This window comes from Panthera uncia, assembly GCF_023721935.1.
Source record: "Panthera uncia isolate 11264 chromosome B2 unlocalized genomic scaffold, Puncia_PCG_1.0 HiC_scaffold_25, whole genome shotgun sequence".
Lineage (NCBI taxonomy): Eukaryota > Metazoa > Chordata > Mammalia > Carnivora > Felidae > Panthera > Panthera uncia.
In genome coordinates, this window is record NW_026057581.1 from 27,067,373 (window position 1) to 27,093,689 (window position 26,317).

A 26,317-nucleotide genomic window follows, 5' to 3' on the forward strand; every position below is an offset into this window, starting at 1 on the left:
CCACAATGAGATATAATTTTGCACCTTTCAGAATGGCTAAAACCAAAAACACAAGCAATAACAAGGGTTGGTGAGGATGGGGAGAAAAAAGAATACTGGTACACTGTTGGTGGGAATGCAAATTGTGAAGCCACTGTGGAAAACAGTATGGACATTCTTCAAAATATTAAAAATGGAATTACCATATCATCCAATAATTCTACTATTGGATATCTACCCAAAGAAAACAAAAAGACCAATTTGAAGAGATATATGCACACTATGTATATTCCAGTATCATTTACATTACATCAGCCAAGATATGGAAGCAATTCAAATGTCCATAGATAAGACAGATGAATGGATAAAGAAGATGTGATATACATATTGGAATATATATATCACATATACATGATACATATATATAGGAATATAATGGAATATTATTAAACCATAAAAAAGAATGAAATCTTGCCACTTACAACAACATGGATGGACCTAAAAGGTACAATGCTAAGTGAAATAAGTCCCAGAAAGACAAACACCATAAGATTTCACTCATATGTGGAATTTAAGAAACAAAATAAATGACCAAATGAAGAAAAAACAAAAACAGACAAACAAAAAACTAGACTCTTAAATACAGAGAACAAACTGGTGGTTGCCAGAAGTTGGTAGAGGGGGAATGGGTGAAATAGATACGGAGGATTAAAAATACACTTACCTTGATGAGTGTTGAGAAATGTATAGAATTGTTGACGCTTTATATTGTACACCTGAAACACAACACTGTCATTAACTATACTGGAATGAATGAATGAATGAATGACTGCATGAGTGAATGAATAAAGTGTTCTTTTCCTTCCTGTTTTCGAGCAACCCCAAGTGTTGTCATTCACATGAAAGTAAACAGTGGAGGCAAAGGCAAAGTGTGGAGCCTAGAGGAGTAAAAGAGGATGGGGGAATGATAGAGGGAAGTCTTCCTAGGGAGAGTAGGGGATGGGGGTAAAAGAGGGCCATAGCTACAGCCAGGAAGCCAAGACAGTGTTCATCTTCAATAGGATAGCTGGGAGGAGCATACCATTCATCTTGGAGAGATGAAGAGTGGGAGAGAAAGGGCATCCAAGGGGAAGTAAAGACAAGAACCCCAGAGAAAGGCAGGGAAGAAAGAGTTCTCTCTTTTTCCCTGCCCCACAGTCAGGGAAGAGCTTCCTGTGGCAGAAAAGATCCACTCATGTTCTGTGCCTTTCCCCTGGAAAGGCAATGAGTAAGAAAGGAAATACACACACATGTTTAAAGAAACATACAAACTTAGAAGGAAACATACAAACTTTTCTGCTTTTTTTCCTGATAACAAAATAAGTGATCATTGAAGAAATTTTGGAAAATATAAAAGAACACACAAGAAAATTAAAAATTGCCACCACTTAAAACAAATCTCACATTGTTTTGAAACTTGCTTCCTTTTCACTTAACAAAGTAACAAACATTTTTCCATGTCATAAAATACTTGCATGCCATACAAATTTTTAAGTGGTTACATAACATTTCATTCTATAGATGGCCCATTATTTAGCTAATACCTCTTTGGACACTGTTGGACCTATTAGGCAAATCCATGTGAGTTCATACTAAGGGTCAGATGCTGCTCCAAGTACTGGCTATACAATAGCAAACCCAGCTTCTATCTTCAAGGAGTTATGTTAGGGAAGAAAAATTAATAAATAGGCAATTACAATAAAGAATGGTCAGTGTTGTACTATAGACACAGCAAGTACAAATCTAAGTCTATAGTGAAAGTTTTTAAGAAATATAATTCAAATTTTCTTTAACAATATATTTTTCATTTTAGCTCTTATTCCACAAGGATAATGAAAACTCGATCTCAATTCACTTTGTATCTTTTGAGTTGGCACTAAATTTAGCACTGCTTCTTTAGGGCCCAGGCAGGTGGTAGGGGGAGAAAGTGGAGAGGGCATTCTGGTCCTCGGTGTGGTCTCCACTGAAACACATCCTGGGATGCCCACCATCCAAATGGTCACTGGTCCACACAGGTTACTATGGGGTTCTCCTTCAGTCCTTCCCCTCTGCCATTCCATAACCTATGCTTCATCACTATTCCTTTCAACAGACTTTTCTCAAGTTTATTTGTCCCTTAAAGTCTCTTTTTAAGAAGCAGTAGATATTTTTTTTAATTTAAATTCAAGTTGAAATCCTAACATACAGTGTAGTCTTGGTTTCAGGAGAAGAACCCAGTGATACATCTCTTACATATGACACCCAGTGCTTATCCCAAAAAAGTGCCCTCCTTAATGCCCATCACCTATTTAACCCATCCCCCCCCCACCTCCCCTCTAGCAATGCTCAGTTTGTTCTCTGTATTTAAGAGTCTCTTATGGTTTGCTTCCCTCTCTGTTTTTATATTTTTCCTTTCCTTCCCTTATATTCATCTGTTGTGTTTCTCAAATTCCACATATGAGTGAAATCACATTATCTTTTTCTAAATGATTTTTTTACTTAGCATAATGTCTTCTAGATTCATCCACATTGTTACAAATGGCAAGATTTCATTCTTTTTCATTGCAGAGTAGTATTCCATATATATATATGGAACACACACACACACACACACCACATCTTCTCTATCCATTCATCAGTTGATGGATATTTGGGCTTTTTCCATAATTTGGCTATTGTTGATAGTGCTGCTTTAAACATTGGAATGCGTGTACCCCTTTGAATCAGCATTTTTGTATCCTCTGGATAAATACCTAGGAGTGCAACTGGTGGGTCATAATGTAGTTCTATTTTTATTTTTTTGAGGAACTTCCATGCTGTTTTCCAGAGTAGCTGCACCCCACCAACAATGCAAAATGATTCCCCTTTCTCCACATCCTCGCCAACATCTGTTGTTTCTTGAGTTGTTATTTTTAGTCATTCTGACAGGTGTGAGGTGGTATCTCATTGTGGTTTTGTTATTTTTTTATCAGGGAGATGCTGAAGTCTATACATTCATTTCTTCTCATTCTTCTTCTTTGATGCTCAATCATCTTTCTCTAGTCTGGAGTGGGAAACCAGAAATGGTGAAAGAGTTTATCTTTCTTAAATTCCCAGCTTTCTGAGTCCTATTTTCCCCCCAGAAAGAGTATCTTTAGAAGAAAAATGCCAGAAGTATACAGGCAAGTTACTTTCTTTCTCCTAATTGCTTGGCAGTAAGCAGAGGGGAGAGTGTACATAGTGGGGGTGCTTTTTAAAATACTCCAACAACATGATCCTTTACAGATCCAAACAGAAGGTACAAATAAGAAAGCCTCCTGACCTAGTTGTAGGAGGTGAAGAAATGCTTCCAGCAAGAGAAAATGTCATGGCTAAGACTTAGCGGAGAAAAGGGGGTTAGCCAGGTGACCAGGTAGCAACAGGAGAAGTCTTCAGGAGAGAGAACAGGTGCCCTTGGGCATTGCAATAGTCTGGCAGAACTGGAATGTGAAAACAGAAAGGGGGATGACAAGAAATAAAGGTGGAGGTTTCAGATGCATTTGTTAATTTTCTTCCAGGTAAAGATTGCTATGGAAACCTGACTCAGGAGGAGAGGGGGAAGAAAAAGCATAGGAAGTTATATTTTCTGGTACAATTCTCTTTAAAGCTACCATCAAGCCCAGGCTTATGAAAAAAAGGGGGAAAAATGAGAATTGTAATTTACCTAAAGTAGAGACACAACAGCTTTTCAAGAATAATAAAATGTTCATAATTGAACTCTATGGATTCCAAACTTTTGAACAGTCACTCAAGGACAGGGATAAAATGAACATTATAACAGATTATGACAGACAGGTGGTCTAAACAAAAATGGCAGATCTAAAGACTGCCATATGCCAACATATTGCCAACCTGGCAGGAACAGGGGCCACTGAAAGTGTTTTCTGATATCTATAACACTCTAGAATTCATAACTCTCTACTAATTCAGAAGAGATTTATCTACCTGAGTTAATTTAGGTATAGACTGTCCTAGAAAAAAAAAGATATTATGACCCCTGGAGTGTCTTTCCAAAGAGATGATGTAGAACTTGATGATGTTTTTCTGGCATTGATAAACACTGCCAGTGCAGTCTATATAAAAGTATGTGTTTGTCAAGACAAAACTTGCTTTAAGAAAACTGAACTCAATATAGTCAAATTTGCACTATGTATAAAGAAAGGCTTATAAACATTGGTACCTAAGGAAGGTGTTATATTACTTAAGAACAAGTTCAAGGGCTCAAAATCCCTTTGAAATTCTTTTTTAGACATAAAGAGTTGATATATTATTTGAAAAAAAATCCTGCTTATATATAGTGACTCAAGTTTATTCATATTTGTTGAGCAGATAGAGCCCCCAAAAGCAGTATGATAGTTTATACTCCCATTAGCTCTATTTGATTACCACCTAGAAAATTCAAAATTATTCTGAACTAGTATTCTGGGGCTCCTAGATGCAGATTACAAACATTTCTGACAGTTCCACAAAATTTTTGGCTGCAAGGCTTTTAACACCACAAGCTGCAGCCCCGTCCTTCTAGTGTTCCCAGTAGACTTGTAAGCAGTTGATAGGTTCTTTTTCTACAGTTTTATGTTATATTTCACATTCCGGATGCTGGTTAACCTACATCCCCTCCCCTTTAACTACAACGACAAAATCAAAGAAGCAATGAATATAAAAGGAAACATTAACAATTTCCTTGGGTCTACTAGACCTTTTAAAATACACAAGGGAGAAGAGGGAAAAGATTGTTCAATACTCTCCTTAGATGTGTTTCCATGGGCTGGAGAAACTGCCGTATGCTGGGACAAGTTTTGCTGGTTTTTTTTAAACAAGCAGAGCACTTTGCGATCAGATTTTATGGACCCATACAACAACCAGGAAGGAAGCAGGCTGCTGCAGCAGCCTCTCTGAAAGAACACAACAGAAGGAGGAAGTATTTTAAAAGCTATCAAGATGAGTGTTTAATAACACACACACACAGCTCACAACAGATTACTTTTTTAAAAAGTCTTTATAATAAAATTCATGCATGATTATATACAATAATTGTCCATGAGATGATCTACCTAGTTCTCCAGACACCCTTGCCTGGGAGGCCTAGCAGCAAGATGGAACCAACATAGCTTTGGATTGAAGTCAGGGGGCTGCTTGGTCCTATCCACTTATACAGATGGGGTGCAGCAAAATGAACCCCACTACCCATTAGGTTTCTTCCATCTCAAAGAGTCTAAAACAAAATATGAGTTTATATTGGAGAAGGATTGGCCTGCTGACCTTTCTTTTATCTTTCACATCTCCTCTTTCTTCTCCTTCACTTCAACTACATTTCATATACAGGCTTTCCTGAAAGCAGTGAAAATAAATACCAAGAAAATTGACCTTCACTGCAATCATGTGACAAGCTATTTGCCACCAGTTAACAAGAGGTGGATGAGAACACGGACATGGAACAATCTCAAAAATGGTGCTATGAAAAAAGTAAATTGCAGAACAATACATATGGCACAATGGCCCTATTGCAATATTTAAATAGATGCCAGTCAATTATAAACTAAGGAGATACATAGAAAAATATAGACCTTAAGGAAGCTCACCACTTCCAGAAAAACATTCACCTGGAGAAAGGGGAGAAATGTGATCAAAGAGAAATAACAGGGGGGTTGAACTAAAAGAATTTTTGCTAAAAATAACTGATGGGAAAAAATATTGATGTTCACTGGTACAGCCAACACAGGAGCAAGGATTCTCTTGGGATGCATGTCCACCTGTCTCTCAGCCTCTCAAGCGAAAACCCATGCCAGACCCTGCACCAGAGTTATCCAACTCTGGGGTTTACATACAGTGACATGCAAAGAAAACCTTGTTTAGACCCTAGCCCAGTGCGTGCCTTTTTCTAAACATGAACCTGGGCGTATCGGTGCTTTGGTGATAACCATGTTGTTCTGCTGCTCATTCCATGCAAGATAAATTTTATCTCCCAATAGAACAGTGTCTTCTTTGCTCAAAGGCAATAGTCTTGCTGGGTTTCTCTATAGGGTGACTAACTGTCCTGTTTTGCCCAGGACTGAGGGGGTTCCAAGGTTTGGGTTTTAAATGGGTTGGTCACCCTGGTTCTCTATAGTGTTCCAGAAGACATCAACTACTGCCCAGTTCTACTAAATCCAAAGAACAGGAAATAAGCCCTTAGAACATGCACCTATGAGACTTACACATTTTTAAACCTTGCCATCTGAAGCTTTTTAGCATAAAAAATGCCTAAACTCTTCTATAGTATCTTCTACTGAAAACAAACTAAATTCCACTTTGCTAATCCCACTTCATCAAGTCAAGGAATGAGTCAAGGAATGAATAGTTATTCATTTTCAAAGTTCTGAGACAGCTGTCGGGATTCTTCACCCTGATTATTTCATAATTCATTCACTAATGCCCACTCTGGATTCTTCCAAATTAAAAAAAAAAAGCCAATGTAGATGAGAGCAAAAATAAGAAAAGGTAAAGTGGCCCAAGCCAAGAGCATTTTCCAGAAAATTTAACTCCAGTGTTAAAGCAGCTTAATATTAAAAAAAGAAAGAATGAAAAAAAAAGTAAAGAATTCACAACAGCATTTGAAATCAAGCATCTGCTTGGAGAATTCAGAAGACAAAACAGCCCTGGGACTGACACCATAGAGCTTCTCTGATGTGCTGGGATGGGGTTATTCTCCAGGGAAGAGGGCCACACACGTGGGGCCTGTGTCACAGCCATTCCTAATTTTGTTTCCAATTCGTCGTTAGGATAATATACCCTAAAACATTTTGCATCTATAAGATGTATAAATTACTGCAATTCATGAAGTATAATCTGCTGTCCACGTGTATTCATTCTTAGCGGCTGATGAAATTCCATAAACTATGCTACTGACTGCACGGTGGTGGAGTTCTATGACGACAATGCCTCTAAAAAGAGTGAGGTAAATCTGTATTGTTAGGTTAAAAGAGCACTGCATAAAAGTGGTTGCAAGATGATCCTATCAGGTTTTTTTGAGCTGATGCATATGTATAGAGAAATGAAGTGTACTGGAAGAATAAGTCAAACTCTTCTTGAGGATATTTCTAGGGAGAAGGATTTGGGTTGCAGTAAAGAAGGATGATGTGCTTCATTTTTGCCTGTCTATACTGTTTACATTTTCCATAGTTAATATGTATTATGTTATTATTAAAAACTCCTTTTAAAAAGTTAAAAAAAAATAACATTCCAATGCTTCATTGCTTACTAAACTGGATAAAGGCTATATATAATCTATAATCTATCTAATGCAAGGGATACAGTTTGTTGAGTGATTTAAAAAATATAGATTAGAATAAGAGTGGTATATATTTGAGAACTATCAAGTCTTTTTCTGGGCCTGAAAGTAATAGCAATTTTTTTGTAGTATGATAAAAATATCAGTTGCCAGCATCACAGTCTAAACATCTGTACTTTTCCAAAACAATCAACAAGGAAGTGATCAGGTTTACTTAAGCAAGTAAAGGCCCTGTTAAACCATATTGGCATGAGGAAGCATATAATATACAAAATAAGCAAAAACAGCCCACTGAGTCTGCAGTTATGCAATCAGTGAAATCCTGTCATCATCTTTCCTAACAGAGTTCACCAAATTGAAAAGCATCGGCTCCTCCTCTTTAGTGTTGTCATGGATAACTAACTGATAGCCAAACAAAACAAACAGGATAAGAGGGGAAATGTCACCGAGTTTCAAAAATATATCTTTAGTATTTGGATTGTTGATATTTTTTTCTTCTTTAAAGAAAAAAAGTTTTACCAATAATTTCTATAGAATGACAGACAAAAAGACAAACAAAAAATATCTTAACCAGTCATTATGAGATTGTAGAACAGACAAAAATATACTAATCAAGTGTAGCACTAATGCTTTTTGGTTCCACAAAATACCAACTGGCTTCCAGGGGCATTCAGGAAGAGAGAAAATTGGGGGACAGTGTGAGGCAGGGCAGGAAAGCCCATCATAGGGTGAGACCCAGGCCAGGGCGGGGGTGATGACCCACCCCAAAGCTGGAGGCCCCGTGGTCCAACCTCGGTCAAAGATTCTGTTCCTTTCTATTAGCAAGCATTTTCTACAAGACCAACATCACCTATGTGCATTAATACATTTCTTTTGTAGGCAGAGTCACCTCAAATTTAGATATTACTTCCCTGAGAAATAGTACAGCACTTAAGTACTTTTATCCTTCTAATTAGTGGTAAATACTGAAAGACACGTTTTCTCAGTTTTAAAGCAAGAAATAATCCACATCAAATTAAATATATCATTTAAGTAAATGTAAACACCTTCTTTGGTCAATTTTCACAGTAATTATCAAAGATGGCAGTCTACAGAAGACCCTGAAGACCATCCTTCCTTTTGGAATAAACTCATCTGTCATTTACATGGAGCTGGTTTTTTACACTCATTCTCGCTGAGATTCTCCTGAAGTGTTGAACTGAAGCCCCAGTTTCCAAGTTTCTCAAAAGAAAAAGAGGGAGTTCAATCAGCTGTTCCTGTCAAAGTCAGATGTTTAAATGAAACAAAATCACTTGTCTTGGTTTTCATTCTTGAATGGAGGAGTGGCGAATAGATCTATGATAATCTTCTGGACTGCTAACATGTTCAGGTAAATCATAGCCCCTCAGGAAATGTCCACTGTTCTGCTGAGCAAAATAATATAGTTGTCTGGCTAGTAGAGGTTCGACCTTTAAAAAGAAATTTTAAAAGATATTTTTGAAATATTCTTTTTAACATCCTATAATTGGCTTATAATTAAATAACTCAATATCTGAAGGTATGGTAAGGTTAAATCCAAAGGTAAGTGCTACACACATCAAAACATTCTGAAGAAGTAACTTTTTGTTAGCCTTTACACATACTAACCTTTAAAAAGATTCTAACTCATTCTTGGTTTTAACTGAAGTTAAAGTCAAAGATGATACTTTTAAATCAATAGCCACTTAAAATTTATGTTTAAGCCTAAGCACATCAAGTAAAATGGCCAAATTAAAAGGAAGTTTGGGATGATTAATGAAGTTTGAGATAATTCAGGATAATTTAGGCCAATGAATTTTTCACCACCACAGTTTGACAGGGATGAAGGTGTAAATCCTGAACAATTTACAATTCCTGGATGACTTACATAATCTGTATATTTCTAAACCTAAAATAAAGGAAAACAAAAGGGGCAAAATCAAACAACAGCATTGCTATTATGGGGAAAGAGAGGTTAATTAACCCCAAATTCATCTTGTTTGGCTATTTGTGTGGTTCACATTCACTAAAAAAAATTCAGCTTTCAGTATTTCCTTAATTTACAGCATCTAAGAAAACTGAATAGTTTGTCAATCAACTAAGCCATTAAATTGAGCCTTTCTGTCATTTGAGATATAGAAACTTAAGCATAATTCACATGAAATACCTAAAATAAACTAAATCCATAGTAAAAAGGAGTATGAACTCCTAGGTATACACATACCCATTTTTCTTTTCCATACCAGACAACTCCCAGAGACCCATTATTGCCTAACTCAGAGGAGAGCTAGTGCATCCAAAAACCCCTTAAACTCAGACAGATGCAGGAGTTTTCCACCAACTTTTGAAATGTTATTTATCAATCCCAAGTATATTTAGTCAGCTGTTAATAAGATATCAATTATTATATCAATAACTGGAGAGAATTCATGACAAAGCTCTAAAATATATAAAGACCATATTTTTGTTGGTTGGTTGGTTGGTTGGTTTTTGATTTTACAATCAAGAGGCCGGACTGTGTGTTTAAAATTAGTGTGCTATTTCAGTTTTCAACAAGAAACACTATCAGAACTAAAATATGACCTTAATGTTTTTATTATTTGTTATAATTTTTTTAATTGTCTGGACCCATTAATAACTCTCAAAGCTAAGTAGCAATATAAAGTTTTCGGATTCAAAAATCTTAGGTATTCAAAACTCTGTTTCCTGTGGCAAACTTATTCTAAATATGACCTATATAAACCTTTTTTCTTTTCTTTTTTATGAAAAAGATGTTTACTTGGTGCAGTTCAACCTGTTTTCAACTCTGCCAGAGAACATTGCAGTGGTCTGGTCTACTTAAACTCCTTGAAAGAGCCTCCTCCAAATAATACATGGCCCTTGGTTTCCACTAAAATAATTTCTAAAAATCCAGATATAAAATAGGATTTGGAAAACTTTTGGAGAAACTGCAAAATACATAAGTCAGTAAATAGTTTACCATTTGGGAAAACTTCTCCATCAAGTGAAGATCAGCTAGACAGCATTTTAAAAGCAATATTAAACATGGAGACTTTTAAAGGGCAACTATAACCGCCAGTCCTTTTAGATCCTTATAAAATGAAAATAGGACAATGTCTTGATCAATACACAAGATGGGACAAATAAAGCCCATGTTTGCAGGTTTGTGATTAGTAGACCTCTACATCTGGGAAAAACAAATGGGTCTCTGGGCTGTGCTCCCTGCACCATTCACTGGGCCCTGCTTCCTCCCTCATAATTTTCCCAAGTCACTTAACATTTACTTTTCCTTTGAGACTTTCCTGAGACCCTGCCATTGATGAAAAACAGGGAAATTCAATCATTTGAATGTGACTAAATACTCACGTGAGCAGTGATGAGCTTCCTTTGCCTCTGAGGATCTGGAAACTCTTCCCCAAAGCACAGAGTTACCTGGAATCTTGGCAGGGGACGGCCATGGTGAGCAAATGCTTGTAGCTCTGGAGAAGCCCCACAATAAAAAAAAATAAATAAACCTGATCAGAAACCATCACTGAACAGGACAGGTTAAAGCAGGAAGCAAAAGTTTACCATTGATCTGGAAAACTAAAATAAGAGTATTCTTTATTTCTCTAAGTGGGGTTCTTAACTTTTAGACCCCAGATACAGAATTTCATCTATATGTTCATATGTGTGCTTTTCCTGAGAGGGCTCCAGGTTTCACTTGATTCTTTAGAGGAAATATGCCCTGCAGATTAAGAACCTTGCTTTGCAGCATTGACCCAAGAGAGGGACCTTTCTGTGACTGAGGCATCACTGAAAATCTTCACATTATCTTGGAGACCAAGCACCAGTTATGGGCGTCTGTGTCCTAGTTGGCACTAAGCCTAAACTGTGGGACTTTGAGCTGACTTCTTGCCTATCTTCCGGGACAGACATTGATTTGAAATGAGAAAGGTAGTGATGAAGCACTAGGGGTCCCCACTTTTTGGATATGTATATCCTGAAGGCACCATCCCTACCCTAAGGATTCAAAACAGAGACTGAGCACTGTGGAAACAACACTTGTACAATCCCTGACATTGACCCATGTCCCTTTGCCCACATTCAAGATGATTCTTATGCCTCTTGTGGCTCCTATTCTTTCCTTTCCGCTAAAGTTAAATGTCACCTCCACAAAAGAAAACACACTTACACGGTTGCTGCAACAACTTCTGCAGAACAGTGTGCGCATGCATCTTGATCAGATATGCACCCTCGGGCTTTGCCTTTTGGGGCTGTCCCTAGTAGTTTGCAAATCCTGAATGGGTAGATATCAAAGATCTCCACTGTTCTCTTCAACTGAAGAAAAGTTTCTAACTAACTCACTGGACTGTTTGACTTCCTGCTTTTTTTTTTTCTTCTTCCAGAATTCAAATCAAACCTAACTGACTTAGTCAGAATGTGTAAAAGGCATTCACACTACTGAGGTCTGAGACTACACCTACACAAGCTAATCAGAGTGGCGAGTTGGCACAATTCTCCGAAAAAGTCGTGCCTCAAGTGCTTGATAACATGAGAACATTCTGTGGGAATCCTTGATTATGCAGAAGCTGGTCTACATAGCTGCAGTTTTTAAGTTCACAGGTTCTTCCTTGAACTTCAGTGAATACTTCAAGATAGGAGGTTGCAGTGAGCAAAAAGCACAGCCCTTAGTTACAGATGAAGACAAAACAATTCTTGCTCACAGATAAGTATTAAATTCTAGGCAAGTGAATTCACAGCTTGAGGATGTTCATAGCTGGTCGAATATGCTTTCCTTCTTCTTGACTATAGAATGGGAGGATTCTACCTTCCTAAAACATACAAGATGAGAGAAACTCACAGAAGCAAGTGTCATTCCTCTGGGACACCTTAACTAAAGCCCTAGTTCTGTGGCATCTTCTGAATTGAAAGAGACCAAGATTCACAGTCTTGGTGAGGATATCTATGAGGAGATTCAACCCCATAAGGGCTCTTTCAGACTTCACTGCAGATATAAGAAGTACAGACAAGATGACCCTTTGTGGTTCTTGACTCTTCCTTGGGTGCCCACCATGATTACCACAGGGGACCCCAGGATGGACAAAACAGTCACAGTGCAGGCTTGGAGCCAGTTCTGCAGCTCATAGAGAGGAAGAGGTGTTCAGGCCCACATGCTTTTCTCACCTTGGTGCTGCCTTGGGGAACCAGAAACTCAGTTCTCCCTCTTCCTCTTGTCACACATCTTAGTCAAGGGTTAGTCATATAGAGACATATTTTTCTTGGGGCACTAAAGAGAATTTGATGAGCCTACACAAATTTGGGCAACTTAGACCCAAAAGGCTAAGCAAATGTCAATGGTGTCAAAGCACATAGATGCTTTATATTTTTATTTTAAATGAATTGAATCAAGAAGCACATTCAGGGAAAGTAAAGTCACATGAAAATCCAAAGACATAGGGTATTTCTGAAGGGGTACTTATAAAAGAATAACTTAAGGGTAAGATACAGAAAAAGGTGGAAGGGAGCTAATGGAACACCTTTCTCCCTCCAAAGGAGGCATCATCCACATAGCTGAATGAACACTCTGGATGAAACTTCAACAATAATTTCACAAAAGTGGTTTCACAAAAGCCAGCCTATGGCTAATTTAACTGTTATGAAATCAAACCTAGAAAAACAAAACTTACTGGTTTTAGAAAATATGTTTTGAAACATGCATATCATAGAGATAACTCAAATCCTAACTCAAATCCTAATTTGAGATATCTCAAATTATGAGATAACTCATAATTTCCCTTTTGCAAAATCAGTTCTACATACTCTATCCTTGGTCCCACCTGCTGGAGGGCATCTGCATAGGGGTAACACATCTCAGAACCAAGAACATTAACAATACACTTCTAACCTTTATGACTTTCCTAGGAATCTTAAAAAAGCTGACACATTAGCAGACATGCTTGCTGAGATCATACTACCAATAAAGTGTGAACTTTATTAGTCAGTGACAATTGGTTGAAGACCAGAATTTTAAGATATCAGCCTGAACCACAATGCCCTTGAGCAATCTCCCTCCTCCTCACACCCCTCTGCTGATGGAGAGGAGCAGGTGGTAGAGGCAGAGGTGAGAGATGAACAAACAGGAAATCTATTTTAAGATCATGCTGGCTGGGCTCAGGGGTTAATAGAAGGAAGACCTCTGTCTGGTGTGGGAGTGACCTTCTGTTTGAACCACTGTGGCAGGCACACTGTCACCCCCTCTATTCTGTCTCTTAGGCTCACAGGTGTGGGATGCTCTATTCTAACAGATAATTTGGTGTATTACCTGCTAAAAATTGCTGTGTGTCAAAGAGCTTGCAGGTCTGGTCCCTCTCCAACTTGTTGGGCCGGTCACTGCACAGTGCCAGGGGCCCATCCCAGTAGATTCTGCTCTGGCATAGTCTTTTGGCATAAAGCCCATCAGGGGCCATCCACAGGACCACACCTCTTTCCAGGTGACTCAGAAGTTTCTCAATGTTTTTCCTCTGGCCATTGTCCTCTGGGTAGGGGAAAAGGACCTGGTCCAGGTTAGTGGCATCATAGGTATGCCCATGGGAGATCCGACACCCTTCAGGGCTAGATGTGGTTAGCTCTTTCACCAGGATCTCTCGGTAGTACAAACAGATGTGGAGTCGACAGTCTGTAAAAATAGAGATTTCAAAGTCAGTGCTAAGGGACCAAGGAACATTGGATACCCACCAGGATGCCAAACTACTCAACCAGAACATGTTTATTTGATATTCCATAAAAAGTAGAAAGTTCCATAGTGAAGGAAGTGTAGGAAATGTTACATGCCCTCATCTCCCTCCTGGAGTCACGGATAGTGACCAATATTAAAGAAATCCTGCAAAAATCTATTTAATGTTATTGAACTCAGAATTTTCCAAATTTATGTGACCATAGATATTTTTGTGGAGAGGGAGCACCCCTTACATTAGTTTTCTGCACCATATGTTTGACTTGTATTAGAGAGCATCACTCTTACGAACTTTCTATGTCATTGTTTTCATGATGATGATAGTGGTCATGACAATTATGTCTAAAATACGAAGTCATGTGCCACTGAACAAAAATTCCTCTTTAAGCATGGTGATAAGTTTTGATTTTGGAGGAAGTAAACCCTAAGTTAAATTTCTACTACCAAAAAGAATATAATGATGTTTCAAAAAATAAACAAATATTTTACATCTGAAACTGTCCTAAAATATCAATATGATGTCACTTACATAAAAATACATATATACACACATATACATATATGTATGTTTAAGTTTCAGGAAGTATAATGGGAATGATTTTTTTTTCCATTTTTGCTTTCCTGATTGTCAAGTTAGTTTTTATGCTATATGTGTACGACTTGTATAATAAAATTAATTCATGTGGAAAGAAAAGAATCAATAAGAACAATGTTCAAAGGCTAAAGTCCCACTAGGCTTTCAAAATCTCCCTTGAAAATAACTGCTTTCTAAAACATTAAACAAGATGAGTTCACTTATGAAATTTTTTGGATTTCAGAACCTTCTTCTGAAGGTTTCACAAACTGGAAGGACCAAGCTAGGTTTGCAAAGGGCCCCTTAACTGAAATGCAAAAGGGCTTTATGGAAAGGCAACAGTTACCCACCCATAACTGTATGGGATTTCAAATGAATGGGAATTGCAGTTGTCCAACAAATGTGCTCAAGGTTGATAATCTGTATAACGCATACCAAAAAAAGAAAAAAAAATCCACAAAACCCTCTTATTCCTCAATGGCAGGTTTTGAGACTTAAACAACCCACATCACTGTGTCAATTCTCCACTTCAATTTCTGCTGCTGTAAACACACTAGGTGAGAGTGAGCTCAGACAGCGTACCTGAGGATCACTGATGACAGTGAGTATTGGCCATTTGAGTTGACTTTCAGGGCAGGTTTCATTTCATTTAATGTCATCAGAAATCACAAGTTCCCAGTGATATAAATAGCTGTTTATTTCCTACTTTTCAGGCACCCACACAAGTCTTAGGTGCCGAAGAGAAGGGTTAGAAAGTTTCTAAAAACAGACACAACTCTTTCTTTTCAGTAACATCTCCCCTCCATCATTTAGGAGCATCTAAGAAGAAAGGCAGTAAGCCTCATTTGGAACTTCAGAACTGAAAAGAAATAAATGGTTAACCTGGAAGTGAGAAAGGTGCCCACAACTCCCTGAAACCTTGAGAATTTATATTTTCTATATCTGATTTTTAAAAAGCCTTAGGGGCAGGTGAGAATTCTGAAGCTTAAGTTATTTATTTTTAATATAATTACAAGTCCCATTTTAAAACAATCCAAATGTTATCTAAAATATAAATACACACATACCACATATGTTTAGTAAGCTTTGAGGTGACTTCCTTAAAATAGGCAACATCTCTGAACTGCAGGGAAATGAAACTTTAAAAATCAGATCTAATCCAAATTTTTTGTAGGATATGTCAAATTTCAGAGGAAGATCTCAATGCCAAAGAGGATGACCTATTTGCAGCTAAACCTGGAAGGATGATCAGCTTTTCAAAATGAGAAGTCCTTGTGTATTTTTCTAAGAAATTATACTACATTGTGAGAATGTTGGCTGAAGAGGGGCCCTTAGTATGTAAAGCTGAGGTGTTTGCATATTTCTGGAAATTCAGATAGATGTCAAATGGAGACCTTAAAATGACTCAATTCAAGCCAGCATTTAGAATTGGCATCAGAATAGCAAGCTGGTTTCTTAGTGCGAAGTTTTCTAATGATGTTCCTCATTCACACAAGTTGGGAGTCAGATGTGTATACACCCACTTGAGGCCCCAGATGGAAGAAAGCCAGTGTCCATGGGCTGTACTCAGGGACACCCCCCCCAATCAAATCTACCCCAAAGTGAGGGTGGAGTCACAGCAGAAGCCAGCCTCCTGGGGGTGTCTCTAGAACAGAACGCTGCACTCACCTGAGAGCGCCAAGGCTTCAGCAGACCTTATGCTTGGCTCTATGGGGATTCCGGGGGCCTGGGACTCAGGCGGGGCACAAGCATAAAAGGTTCCTGTCACCTGGCAACCTGCATTTGTAAATAAGAATCAGATCATGTCTAAACAGAATCTGTCCGACGCATTGGAAGGTCTCCTCTCCCTGGGATATGGCCACTCAGCCCCTGAGGGGTGCACCAACCCTGGGAGGGATGGGCCAAGGGCCCTCTAGAACTGACCACTGGCATTCTCAAGGAACTAAGACAAGATGAGGTCCAATCAGAAAAAACAAGACTGAAAGGGGAAGGAGCCTTTCACAGCTTTGGAAGGAAACTTGGAACAATCCCTCTGTTATTTTTTCTTTCTTTTTTTTTAAGTTAGTTAACACCTTTGTCACCTCACATAATTGCCATTGTGTGTGTGTGTGCGTGTGTGTGTGTGTGTGTGTGTTGTATACTGGGAACATTCCAGATCTACTCTTTTAGGTGCTTTCAGTAGAATATTGTTAACTATAGCCATGTTGTACTTTAGATCTCCAGGACTTATTTATCTTATAATTGGAAGTCTGTACCCTTTGACCAACATCCCTCCATAATTACCCTGATAAACAAGGTAACCTAGGCTCAGAAAGATTTATTCCTGTTCACGTAGCAAGTTCACAGTAGAGTCGTGAGCTCAGGTCTACCTGAGCTCTGATGCCAAAGAGCCCAATTAAAAACTTCCAAGTTTGTTTAGTTCACACTTATTTAGTTTCTATTTCTGGGTTCAGGAGAAAATTGAACCATGTCTCTTGGCAGCCTGGTAGCTTTGGGTCACACTAAACATTAATAGAGAAACAATATGTAATAGAACCTAATTTTGTTGGCACTTCACTTAATGTCACCTATGCTTCAAAATATATCTACCTATTCCATATTTTTGTATAGTTTGAGGCATTGCCTTGTTAATAAAGTTCTTAGTTCAATAGAGCCTGATGCACTAGCCATAGGTCTGAATTTCAGAAATGAGTTAGCTAACTCCTCCACTGTGGTATGGAAAACAACCTTTGTTGCAAATCACTCTTGAAAAGCTAATAAAATCAAATTCTGAGCTTTTTTGTAAACATGCCACTCAATGCAAATTTTAAATGATGGTAAACCTAAACATGATTAGAAAAACAGATTAAATTGTGAAGGACCAAATATTCCTAGAACATAGAGAAGGACTTGAGTGTTTACCTGTCTCAGGATTTCTATTTAAATAACTAACTCAAAAGTCCTAAAAGCTTGCGTTTTGCTGTATTCAATCTACTGTGTGAAGTTTTCTCTGCTCTTAGTGATTAGTGCTTCCACTGAGAGTTCTCATTTTGATGTCTGGGGAGCTCCTACGGGCATGGGACCACATCTAATCCAGAGTGAGCAAAGTTCTTTGGGCCCTAATACCAGCACTAGTCACCTCCTGGAGACCATTTTATTTTTGTAGTATTTATTCATTACATTCTTACTATCACCTTTAATCCCAAGAACAACTATAATGGATGCACTATTGGTTTTTTTTTTTTTAAGTAAACTCTACCCCCAGTGTGGGGCTTGAACTCATGACCCCAAGATCAAGAGTCTCCTGCTCTACCAATTGAGCCAGCTGAGTGTTCCATGGGCACACTATTGGTTAAGAGAAATATACCAGCTCAATAATCTCCTGGTATCCCTATAGAGGGAGTGCTTGGGCACAGCTATAGTATGGAAGAAACAGACCAGTGAGATTATGTGGCCCTGTCAACATTAAGGGACAATCCAGGAGGGGAGACTAACAAAATCTATTACTTTTTACCAAGGACTGTTTCAGGGAGGATGAAAAATGTTACCCTAACCAACAGATAATTTAAAAACTACAGCCAACCAGTTTGATATCTGACATCTCCTGTCTTAAATGAAAGGCTGGCCTTTGGGGTTAGATCTGAAATTAAACCCCAGCCCCTCACTTTCACTGGATAACTTTGGGCATTACTTATATTATGTGTGTCTGTCTCAAAAATGTGGGGCAGTTTTTAACTGCCTGGGATGGATCTTTGTGATGTTTAAATAAGATCTCACGTAAGGCAGTTCCCAGCACAGATCCTGGTGCAAGCAGGCCTTGGATTCCTTCCCCTGAGGGCCTTACCATCCTGCAGGAGAGAGAAAACCCTCTCTCCACTGCACGTGAGGTCTTTCCTAGCAGCTCTGAGAAGGGGAAAGAACTGGGGTACTGCTCAGAAGGACAGATCAGGAGAGAACAGGGTTCTTTGGCCCAGATTGTTCCACTGGGTCAGCCACAGGCATAGGAACCAGTCCAGCACACTCCTTACCATTTTCACAAGCTGGGCCTTGCCAGTGGTGGCTGCGGGGTCCAAACGTTACAGGACATTGATATGGGATTTCTGGGTGAGGCTGATCAGGGACGTACTCCCTCCAGCTTCGGTCATGGGGTGGCATCATGTAGTTATGAACCTGCTAAAGGAACATGAGGGAGAAGCTGAGATGAAAAGCAACCAGCTCGGCAAAGATCAGTTGGTTGGTTCTGGGAAAGAGCGGCAGATTCTTTTATATTCAAACTCCTCACAGAATCTCTTATTTGGCTGACAGCCAAATAATTTTATCATCTCAAAAGACTTTGGAGTGAATAGCTCATCACACTAGGTGGAAAGTAGCCATAAAGAATTAAAAAGCACAATGAAGACAGTGTTATAAAGTAATAACTTATGTAAAGCTTCATCATATGGTTAAACCTGGCACCAAAAGTACTGCAGGGAAATTTCCCTTCTTTTACCCACCAGAGTGAATAAAACAGAGCTGCAATTCACATCAGAAAAGTCTGAAGAGATCAGCTGCCCTGTGGTTTCACATGATAAAGCATTGCTTCCAAAAGTTTCATCTTCCACAACAGATCTGTTTCCCAGATTTCAGAATCAGTAGAAGTCTCTACCAACAGGCAGATACACCCACCTCTCCTGTCCTTAAGACCAACACTAATAGTAACACCAGGTGGAAAGTGAGATATTCATCCAGTGATTGGGAATTTGGTTTGGCTAATTGACTAATAGCAAAAACAAAGTGCTGCTGTTTTTGTTTGTGTATTTTTCCTGCTATGTGGGATTAGCTTGCTCACATGGCCTCACCCAGACCCAGCCTCCCCTTCTAGAATCCCTGCATTCTCCACCATACCTGAGCTGGGAGTGAGGTATAAGGAGCTGTCATGGTGTAGGGGTGGCTCACGGTCATCTGTGGGTCCTCCAGGGTGAGCTGCTTTGCTCCTATGTATTTGAGCAAAAGACAAATGGCAAAGTGTGAAAAAAGGAACTATCATAACTAAAAGTGAAATATTAGAAAAATACCCAAGAGTTTAATTCCTAGAATGCATAACAGTGTTGACAAATAAGGCATTTTTTTCCAGCAATTACCATGGGCAATTACTTGTTCTGTCCATTAAACTGGTTTCTACAAGGTCTGACTTATGTAGGAAAGGTAGAGAAGGAGATGAAATACTGTGTGTGAATGCACCTTGTCACATAAAGAGCCCCACCAGCAAGATGTTCCATAAGTGAAGTAATTTGTATGGCTAGTTTAAAATGCATATTTTTGGGTTCTACTCTGACACACTGGTCAGAAACTTGGGAAGAGAAGTTATGAATTTCAATAAGCATCCCAGCTGACCACAGAACACTCTAAAAGTTGACATTTTTTACTTAAAATAGTAACAATATACAGATATATGTATGCTTCCTTTCTACAAAATGGTTAACCATGAAACACTGATAAGTAAAGATAAAGCTTCAAACAAGTTTTCCATTTTTTGTTTGAAAAATTTGGCCTATATCTTACATCGATAGAACTAACTGAAAAATATGCACACACAGATGAACACACATGCATATATATACACCCACAGGTATAGAGTTGGAATCTGAGAAATATCCTAACCAATACCACAAGAATTTCAATTTATGGCCCTGAGGACTTGGCAAAGAGCCTGCCGGGGTTGAGCATGAGGCAGAAAGCAGGCAGGCTATTTGAAATATAATAGACAAATCAATCCTCAGAATGAAATTAAGGCATTACAAGTGTCTGGTTGTCTATATTCTGTGACCCCAATCCAGGAAGTCCCACCTTTTTTTGCACCCTCAGGAACAATCCTGTATACTTTGTAGGGGTCTGAGATGTCCAGCTGGCTTCTCTCAACCAGTTCCTCAAAGTCATTGCTCTTGTTCAAAGCACATCGTAAACGTGTCTTCCAGGTAGGAGGGTCTGGCTTATCTATGCCTTCTCGGAACTTTCCTTTAAATAGTGCCCAAGCCTTGTAGGAAAGAAGAGATTAAAAAGTTAAAATACAAGTCTTAAAAAAAAAATAACCTGAGAATTGTATTTCTAAAGGAAAGAATGATGCTTAGGTGCCTTAGATTTACACTTTTGCTCAAAACATGGGACAAAAAGACACCTGGTGTACTCTAGGCATAATACTTTTCACCTTGGACTCTATCATTGCTGACTTCAAGACAAGTGGTTTGAACATTCTCTAGGTATTTATAAAAGGTAGGTGAGATGTGGAGGATCCCTGGAAAGGGGCCCTTATCAGCCCATCCTCTCAGTATCTGAAGTGAGTTACACTGGAACTAGGGGCAGAGTTGTGGGGTCAGCTGCTACCCATAGAGTATGTCTGAACGGTCAATCTGAGGTATTCTGAGAGCAAATTCCTGAGGAAGTCCCCTTTGCGTGTTCTGCCTGCAGGTGGTGGGGCTGGGCCCTAATGCACACTTCACTGGGTAAATTGCTCTAGGGGAAAACAATCATCACCACACACACACACAGAGAGAGAGAGAGAGAGAGAGAGAGAGAGAGAGAGAACTAGAGAAATATGTCTATGTCCATGTCTATGGAGAGAGGCTTGAAAAGAGGGAGTCAGAGACAGAGAGCAAGAAACACACGGAAGGACCAAAGAGAGTTAAAAGATAGAGACAGCACCAGAGACATTGAACTAAAGAAAAAAAAAAAATCCAGAAAGGTCTCCATAGAAAAACAGTGAAACAGAAAAAGACAGATAGACATACTGAGAGGGACACGAAAAGAGAGGCAGACTCAAGCACATCTAAGGGTGTTCACAGAAAAGACACAAGAAGACAAAGAGAGACACATGCTGACCAAAGAAGGCAAGGAGGTATCCAGAGGTACAGAAAGAGAAAATCACAGAAATGCAACCAAGAACACTCAAGTCAGAGTCCTTGGACTGCTGCTCTCCCCGGACTGAGCCTCCAGACATTTATTTCCCTGCTGCTGGAGCCATCTGACTCTCTGTCTACTGCTCATGCCACACGCTCAGGATTGGGACCTAGTCCCCCATTTCTAAAAACACTACAAAGGTTGAAATCTCTCTCCTCTCAAGCCTTCTGCCAATTGACTGCCACCTGATGCTCCCGGACCGCCCGCCCCGCGGGTCTCATTCCATCCCGTCCTTCCCACGAGGTCCCCTTTCCTCTGAGAACCGTCAGGAGCCTACAGGGTTCGCCATGGAGTCTGGGTTAGGGACCCACCAGGCTCCTGGGGCCTTCCCTCCACCCCCACCCGGGGCTTCCCTCGTGCTAGTAACCTTGAAGAGGGCGGCGTCCTCCTCGCGGTTGTAGTCTTGCTTGCCCGCGTGCTTCCAGGGGATGCGGAAGATGCTTTTCTCCTCGTTCTCCCACACCAGCCCTGGGTACTTGCCGCTGTCGATCTGGTCAATCAGCCACTGGCGGAGTTTCCCGTTACCGCAGCTCACCGAGCTCATGCCGAACTCTCCGCCTCGGCCGCTGCCCTCCAGGTTCATGCCCAGCGCGCCTAATGCCCTCACGCGCCTAGGATCCGCCTCCTGCTCTAGCTCTGCGCTACAGAGAAGAGGGCCGGCCTTTAGCCACCGTGGAACAGCGCTCTGAGCACCCTTCTCAAACCCCTCTGGCATTGACCACGAGGCACTGGAGTCTCTGAGGCAGCTAAGAGCGCTCTATAAAAGTCGGTGTTGCCAAAGGCCCCTGAGAGAAGACACCCTGTCTCATCCCTTGGCGCGTCCGGTATTGCCGCCCCTCCAGCGTGCCCCCGGCGTAGTCCATCCTCCTTCCCCACCTTCTGGACTCTCCATTCTTGTTACACATCCCACAAGCCAAACGCTGCCCAGGCAACACAACTCTAGCCTTTGTGCACATTGCAAAATCCAGCCGCCACCAATCTTTGGCACCGTTTGCTTGCTCACTCTTAGTTCCTGCTCGTCTTTACCCATTCCCAAACCGTTGCCAGTCCATTCCTCCCTTCATTTTCAGTTACCACTCTTGCCCACTCTCCCATTCACATTCCCTTGGTGGCCCCCGAGCGCCACGGATCTCGCACGTGGGAACGTCTGCTGTTTGGACGTTCTAGGTGCTCAGTACCAGTTAACTCTTGCCTGGGCCTTCTCTTCCAGTACCTGCGCTCTGCCTCAAGAGTATCCCTGAGCCCTCTGCAGCTAGCAAGGATTAGTGGGCCCTGGGAGCAACACGCGGCTGAGACCCGGGTCACGACGAGGCGAGCGGCGCACCCTAGTAGATGAAGATTCTGGCGCGCAGAGCATCAGCAGGACCCCGGAGGCCAGCAAGCGAGAGCGGAGGCGGGGAGGGTGCCGGGAGGGTTCTCAGAGGGCATGGGGTTGTGGCAGCAGAGCATGGGGCCCTAAGTGGCCCAAATTTGGATCTCCTCCTCCACCACCACCAGCCGGGGAAAAATGCGCGGGAGGCCACCGTGAGTTTGGGCCCTTCAGGGCCACAGGATAAAGAGTCTGAGATTGAAGTCTTGGGAGTAAGGGGATGTCCCCTCTCAGGGAAAGCCTGTAGTCCTACGTGGGTCCTTTCGATGGTCCCGCCTCGGGCACTCCTGGGGCCCTGCCAGTCTCTTTATCCTATCCCATTCAGCGCGTGGCCTCTCCCGGGCTTGGGCGGAGCCGGCCCACAGAGTGGTGAGGGCAATGCTTGGGCATTGCACCGTCTGGCCCTCCACGGAGCTCCCACAGAGGCCCCGGGGCCCAGAGCAGAAGAGGTGAGAATCGGAGCTCCCACAAGGGGTATGCTCCCTCCCTCCTCCTAAGCTGGGTTTCCCTGCATTGCCCTCGATATGAACCCCGGGACCTCTAGTCTCGCGTTCCCGGTTCTCTGTAGTGCCAGCCTCACATCCGTGCTCTTGCCCGACCCCAAGCCTTACCTCGCCCCAAACTCGTAGCTGAGGGCAGCAGTGGGTCCCAAGTTCAACTGTTGAAACTAAGTATCGGAGATGGGAAAGAGGAACTTTATAAAGCTTAAAAGCCCCGCTGGGGAGGAGCCTGGGGCGGGGCTGGGCGCGTACCAATGCGCCTGCCGGGTTGGGGCGAAGGGGGCGCTGTGAGTGAAGACTGGGGCCCCGCGGGAGAGTCCCAGGGCCAAGGATAGAAGGAGTGTGTGTTGGAGGGTTTGCTGCCGCCGCCGCCGCCAGGCTGGAGGCTCTCGCGCTGGCTGCGACCCTCGTCGCGCTGTGAGCGGAGAGCGCAACTCGAGTCGGGCGTTCCCAGCCTGGGGGACTCTCACTTGGGGCGGTTTCCCACAAAGGGCAAGGCACTAAAATGGGGACCCCGCCTCAGCGCCAGGTCCTGCGGAAGGCCGATTAATGATAACTAATAACAGCTAAACGAGGGCGATGTGGTTAGGGAGGGAAGTTGAGGGGGACGTGTAGGAGCGGGAATCTGGTGTGACGGGGACTTCACCTGCAGAGTATGTAACCAAAAACGTAGGAATTGTCCACATTGTAGAATGGAGGGTGGGTGGGAGGCACCCTTGGCATCGCAGCTATTGCTGACAGCCCTGCCCTCCTAGGTGTTTAGAGAACATCCTACTCATTAAAAAGAAAAAGAAGAAAAACATGGTTCAGATACTTTGAACAATAAACTGTGGCTCAAATACTATCTACATGTTTGAAATGCTTACAGACTTTTGTATCTATTAAATTGCCTTGAGGTGACTCAGACAGACAATGCATAGACCCCAAAGTCAATTATGGCAACATGAATGAGTTGGGGGAGGAGTCTTGAAGTATCCAAATACTTAATTGCCTCTGGACTTCAGTTCACCTTAAAATGGCATAGTTTTAACCTCAATCTGGTAGGAAGCAAATTTCTAGTGGGTTATAAATGTCCAGAAAAGGAATATTTAAATCGAACTGTGATAATACTTAATTTTCCAAGATATCCTTAATGTTAAAATTAAACTCCCTGTGCACCTGCCCACTAAGCTTTCACCAGAGCATCTTGGATGCTTCCACATGTTTATGTACTTAGCAATTTCAGGTAAACCGTCAGATCACTGGTTTCTATATGATTTTAGACCACCACCACCCTAGGTCAACTTGCAACTTTTGAAAAGCTTTTGATTTCACTTACTTCTCAGTTTTTCTCTTTTCAACTTATATATATGGTCAATGTCTCCTACTCAATGATAAAGCTAAGTTTAGTCTAGAGCAAAACAGGCAGTGAGACACAGATTCAGTATGCTTTTCCTACAACTAAAAGACTTTCTCAGAAATTAACAGGATGCCACATTTTTATTCACCCAAGCAATTTTCCATTATCAGAGTCTATGTAATAAACAACAAAGTTGTGTTCAAAGAAAATTCTAGTCACAACCTGTTTTTCTTCCTTTCTTCTCCTTTCACTGATTCATTCAACAAAATACTTTCTTGAGCACATGCTACCTATCAGAGACTGTGGTAGGCACTTAGGATACTTACGTGAACAAAGCAAATAAAAGGTCACTGCCTTCATGTTGCATTACATTTTAATCAATGGGTTACTTTTTCTTAAAGTGTTCTCAAACAATAGACAGAAAGAGATTGCTAAGAATAATGGCAAATGAGCTTTTTGCATTTTTCTACACGTGTCCTCTGTGCCAGGTTTAGAAGTGCAAAACAATAGTCACTGCATGATACTTTCTGAAACTTCACATCTACCTTGCTGTAAAATGTGATTGCTAATCTTCAACGCCATCTTCTGGTTTACTCATTTGTCATATTGATCTGCTATTTTTTTTTATGATGAGAATACAAAGAATATATGTTAAACACTAAAACTCTTGATGTCCTCATTACCCCTGGGGAAGGGAAGGGAGTGAACAGGTAGAAGTTGCCAGTTACCAAAGGCTTACCTCTTAGTCATAGTTGAAACAAAAATGACAAAAGTTTTTAAAGTTGAGCAACCCCACCCCCCCATACTACTTGAGAAAATCAAAGGATTCTTTGATAAAAGACTAGACATTTATTTTCAAAAGTCACAACTTGTTAAAAAGTGAAAACAAATAGGAAATCAGTTATTTGAGTGTCTATCCAAAACAAAGGCTGATCATTATACTCTGTGAGGAGGTTATTTCAGTGAGTTGTCCAGAAGTTTAAATGGAGCCCAATCTGAGTTAAGCATTGCAATTTGCAATTTATAACATCATAGAGTGTAAGAAAAGTTGAATTTACTTAAATTCAATGTGGTAACAAATCAATCTTTTAAAACTACACATTCATATACAAGAAAAATATTTTGTAAAACCCATACTAGGCACAAAAAATAAATTATTGAAGTCTTGTTTTTGATAAACCTATTTTCTTACTAATTCATTTTTTAAAAGAGGTGACATTATAATTTGTTAAAAACAAAGCAACTATATCCTTGAAAAAGTTTAAAGGGCATTTATAATTATTTGTAAAAATCAGGAAAATAATAAAATCTTTTGTTGTTATGATGTAGGATCATTAGGATAAATATCTCCTCTTTGGCAATATGTGTATGCAATGTCAAGTATTACCATTAGCTATGCATCTTGTGGTGCAGTATTATTATACTATTATTGTATTATTATATAAATAGTAATACTATATATTAGTATTATATGTATCATAGGTAATACTAATGATATTATATAATAGTATAACATGTACTAGTATAGTAATATACAGTATACTGTAGTGATATAGTAATATGCACTACAGCACTACTATAGTAATATAATGTACTATAGTAATATAATGTAGTATTATAGTATTACAT

The 26,317-nt window shown here is 40.4% G+C and overlaps 1 protein-coding gene across 3 annotated transcripts; it reads right to left on the bottom strand.

Moving 5' to 3' along the window:
• Positions 1 to 2,286: 2,286 nt before the first annotated feature.
• IRF4 (interferon regulatory factor 4) lies at positions 2,287 to 23,516 on the bottom strand. 3 transcript variants are annotated; one of them, XM_049611304.1, is made up of 9 exons: positions 23,461 to 23,516; positions 21,848 to 22,121; positions 20,374 to 20,560; positions 19,432 to 19,520; positions 18,576 to 18,717; positions 16,237 to 16,344; positions 13,584 to 13,937; positions 10,646 to 10,758; positions 2,287 to 8,730 (listed from the first exon to the last, which is right to left on the bottom strand). In XM_049611304.1, exons 2-9 carry the CDS (start codon positions 22,061 to 22,063, stop codon positions 8,587 to 8,589), a joined length of 1,353 nt encoding a protein of 450 aa, XP_049467261.1. In that variant the 5' UTR covers positions 22,064 to 22,121; positions 23,461 to 23,516; the 3' UTR covers positions 2,287 to 8,586. The 3 variants fall into 3 exon arrangements, with proteins under 3 accessions (XP_049467261.1, XP_049467260.1, XP_049467262.1); XM_049611303.1 differs by having other exon boundaries at positions 18,576 to 18,720; XM_049611305.1 differs by lacking the exon at positions 16,237 to 16,344 and having other exon boundaries at positions 18,576 to 18,720.
• Between the last annotated feature and the right edge of the window lie 2,801 nt (positions 23,517 to 26,317).

What these genes read in the sequence shown, in the direction of transcription:
- IRF4 (XM_049611303.1), bottom strand. Translation starts at nt 22,063, where the DNA reads ATGAACCTGGAGGGCAGCGGCCGAGGCGGAGAGTTCGGCATGAGCTCG. An exon ending in CACACAGCAATTTTTAGCAG is followed by an intron (nt 10,759 to 13,583) that starts GTAATACACCAA and finishes GGGCTTCTCCAG; the next exon opens with AGCTACAAGCATTTGCTCAC. An exon ending in GGAAGCTCATCACTGCTCAC is followed by an intron (nt 8,731 to 10,645) that starts GTGAGTATTTAG and finishes TTCTTTTTAAAG; the next exon opens with GTCGAACCTCTACTAGCCAG.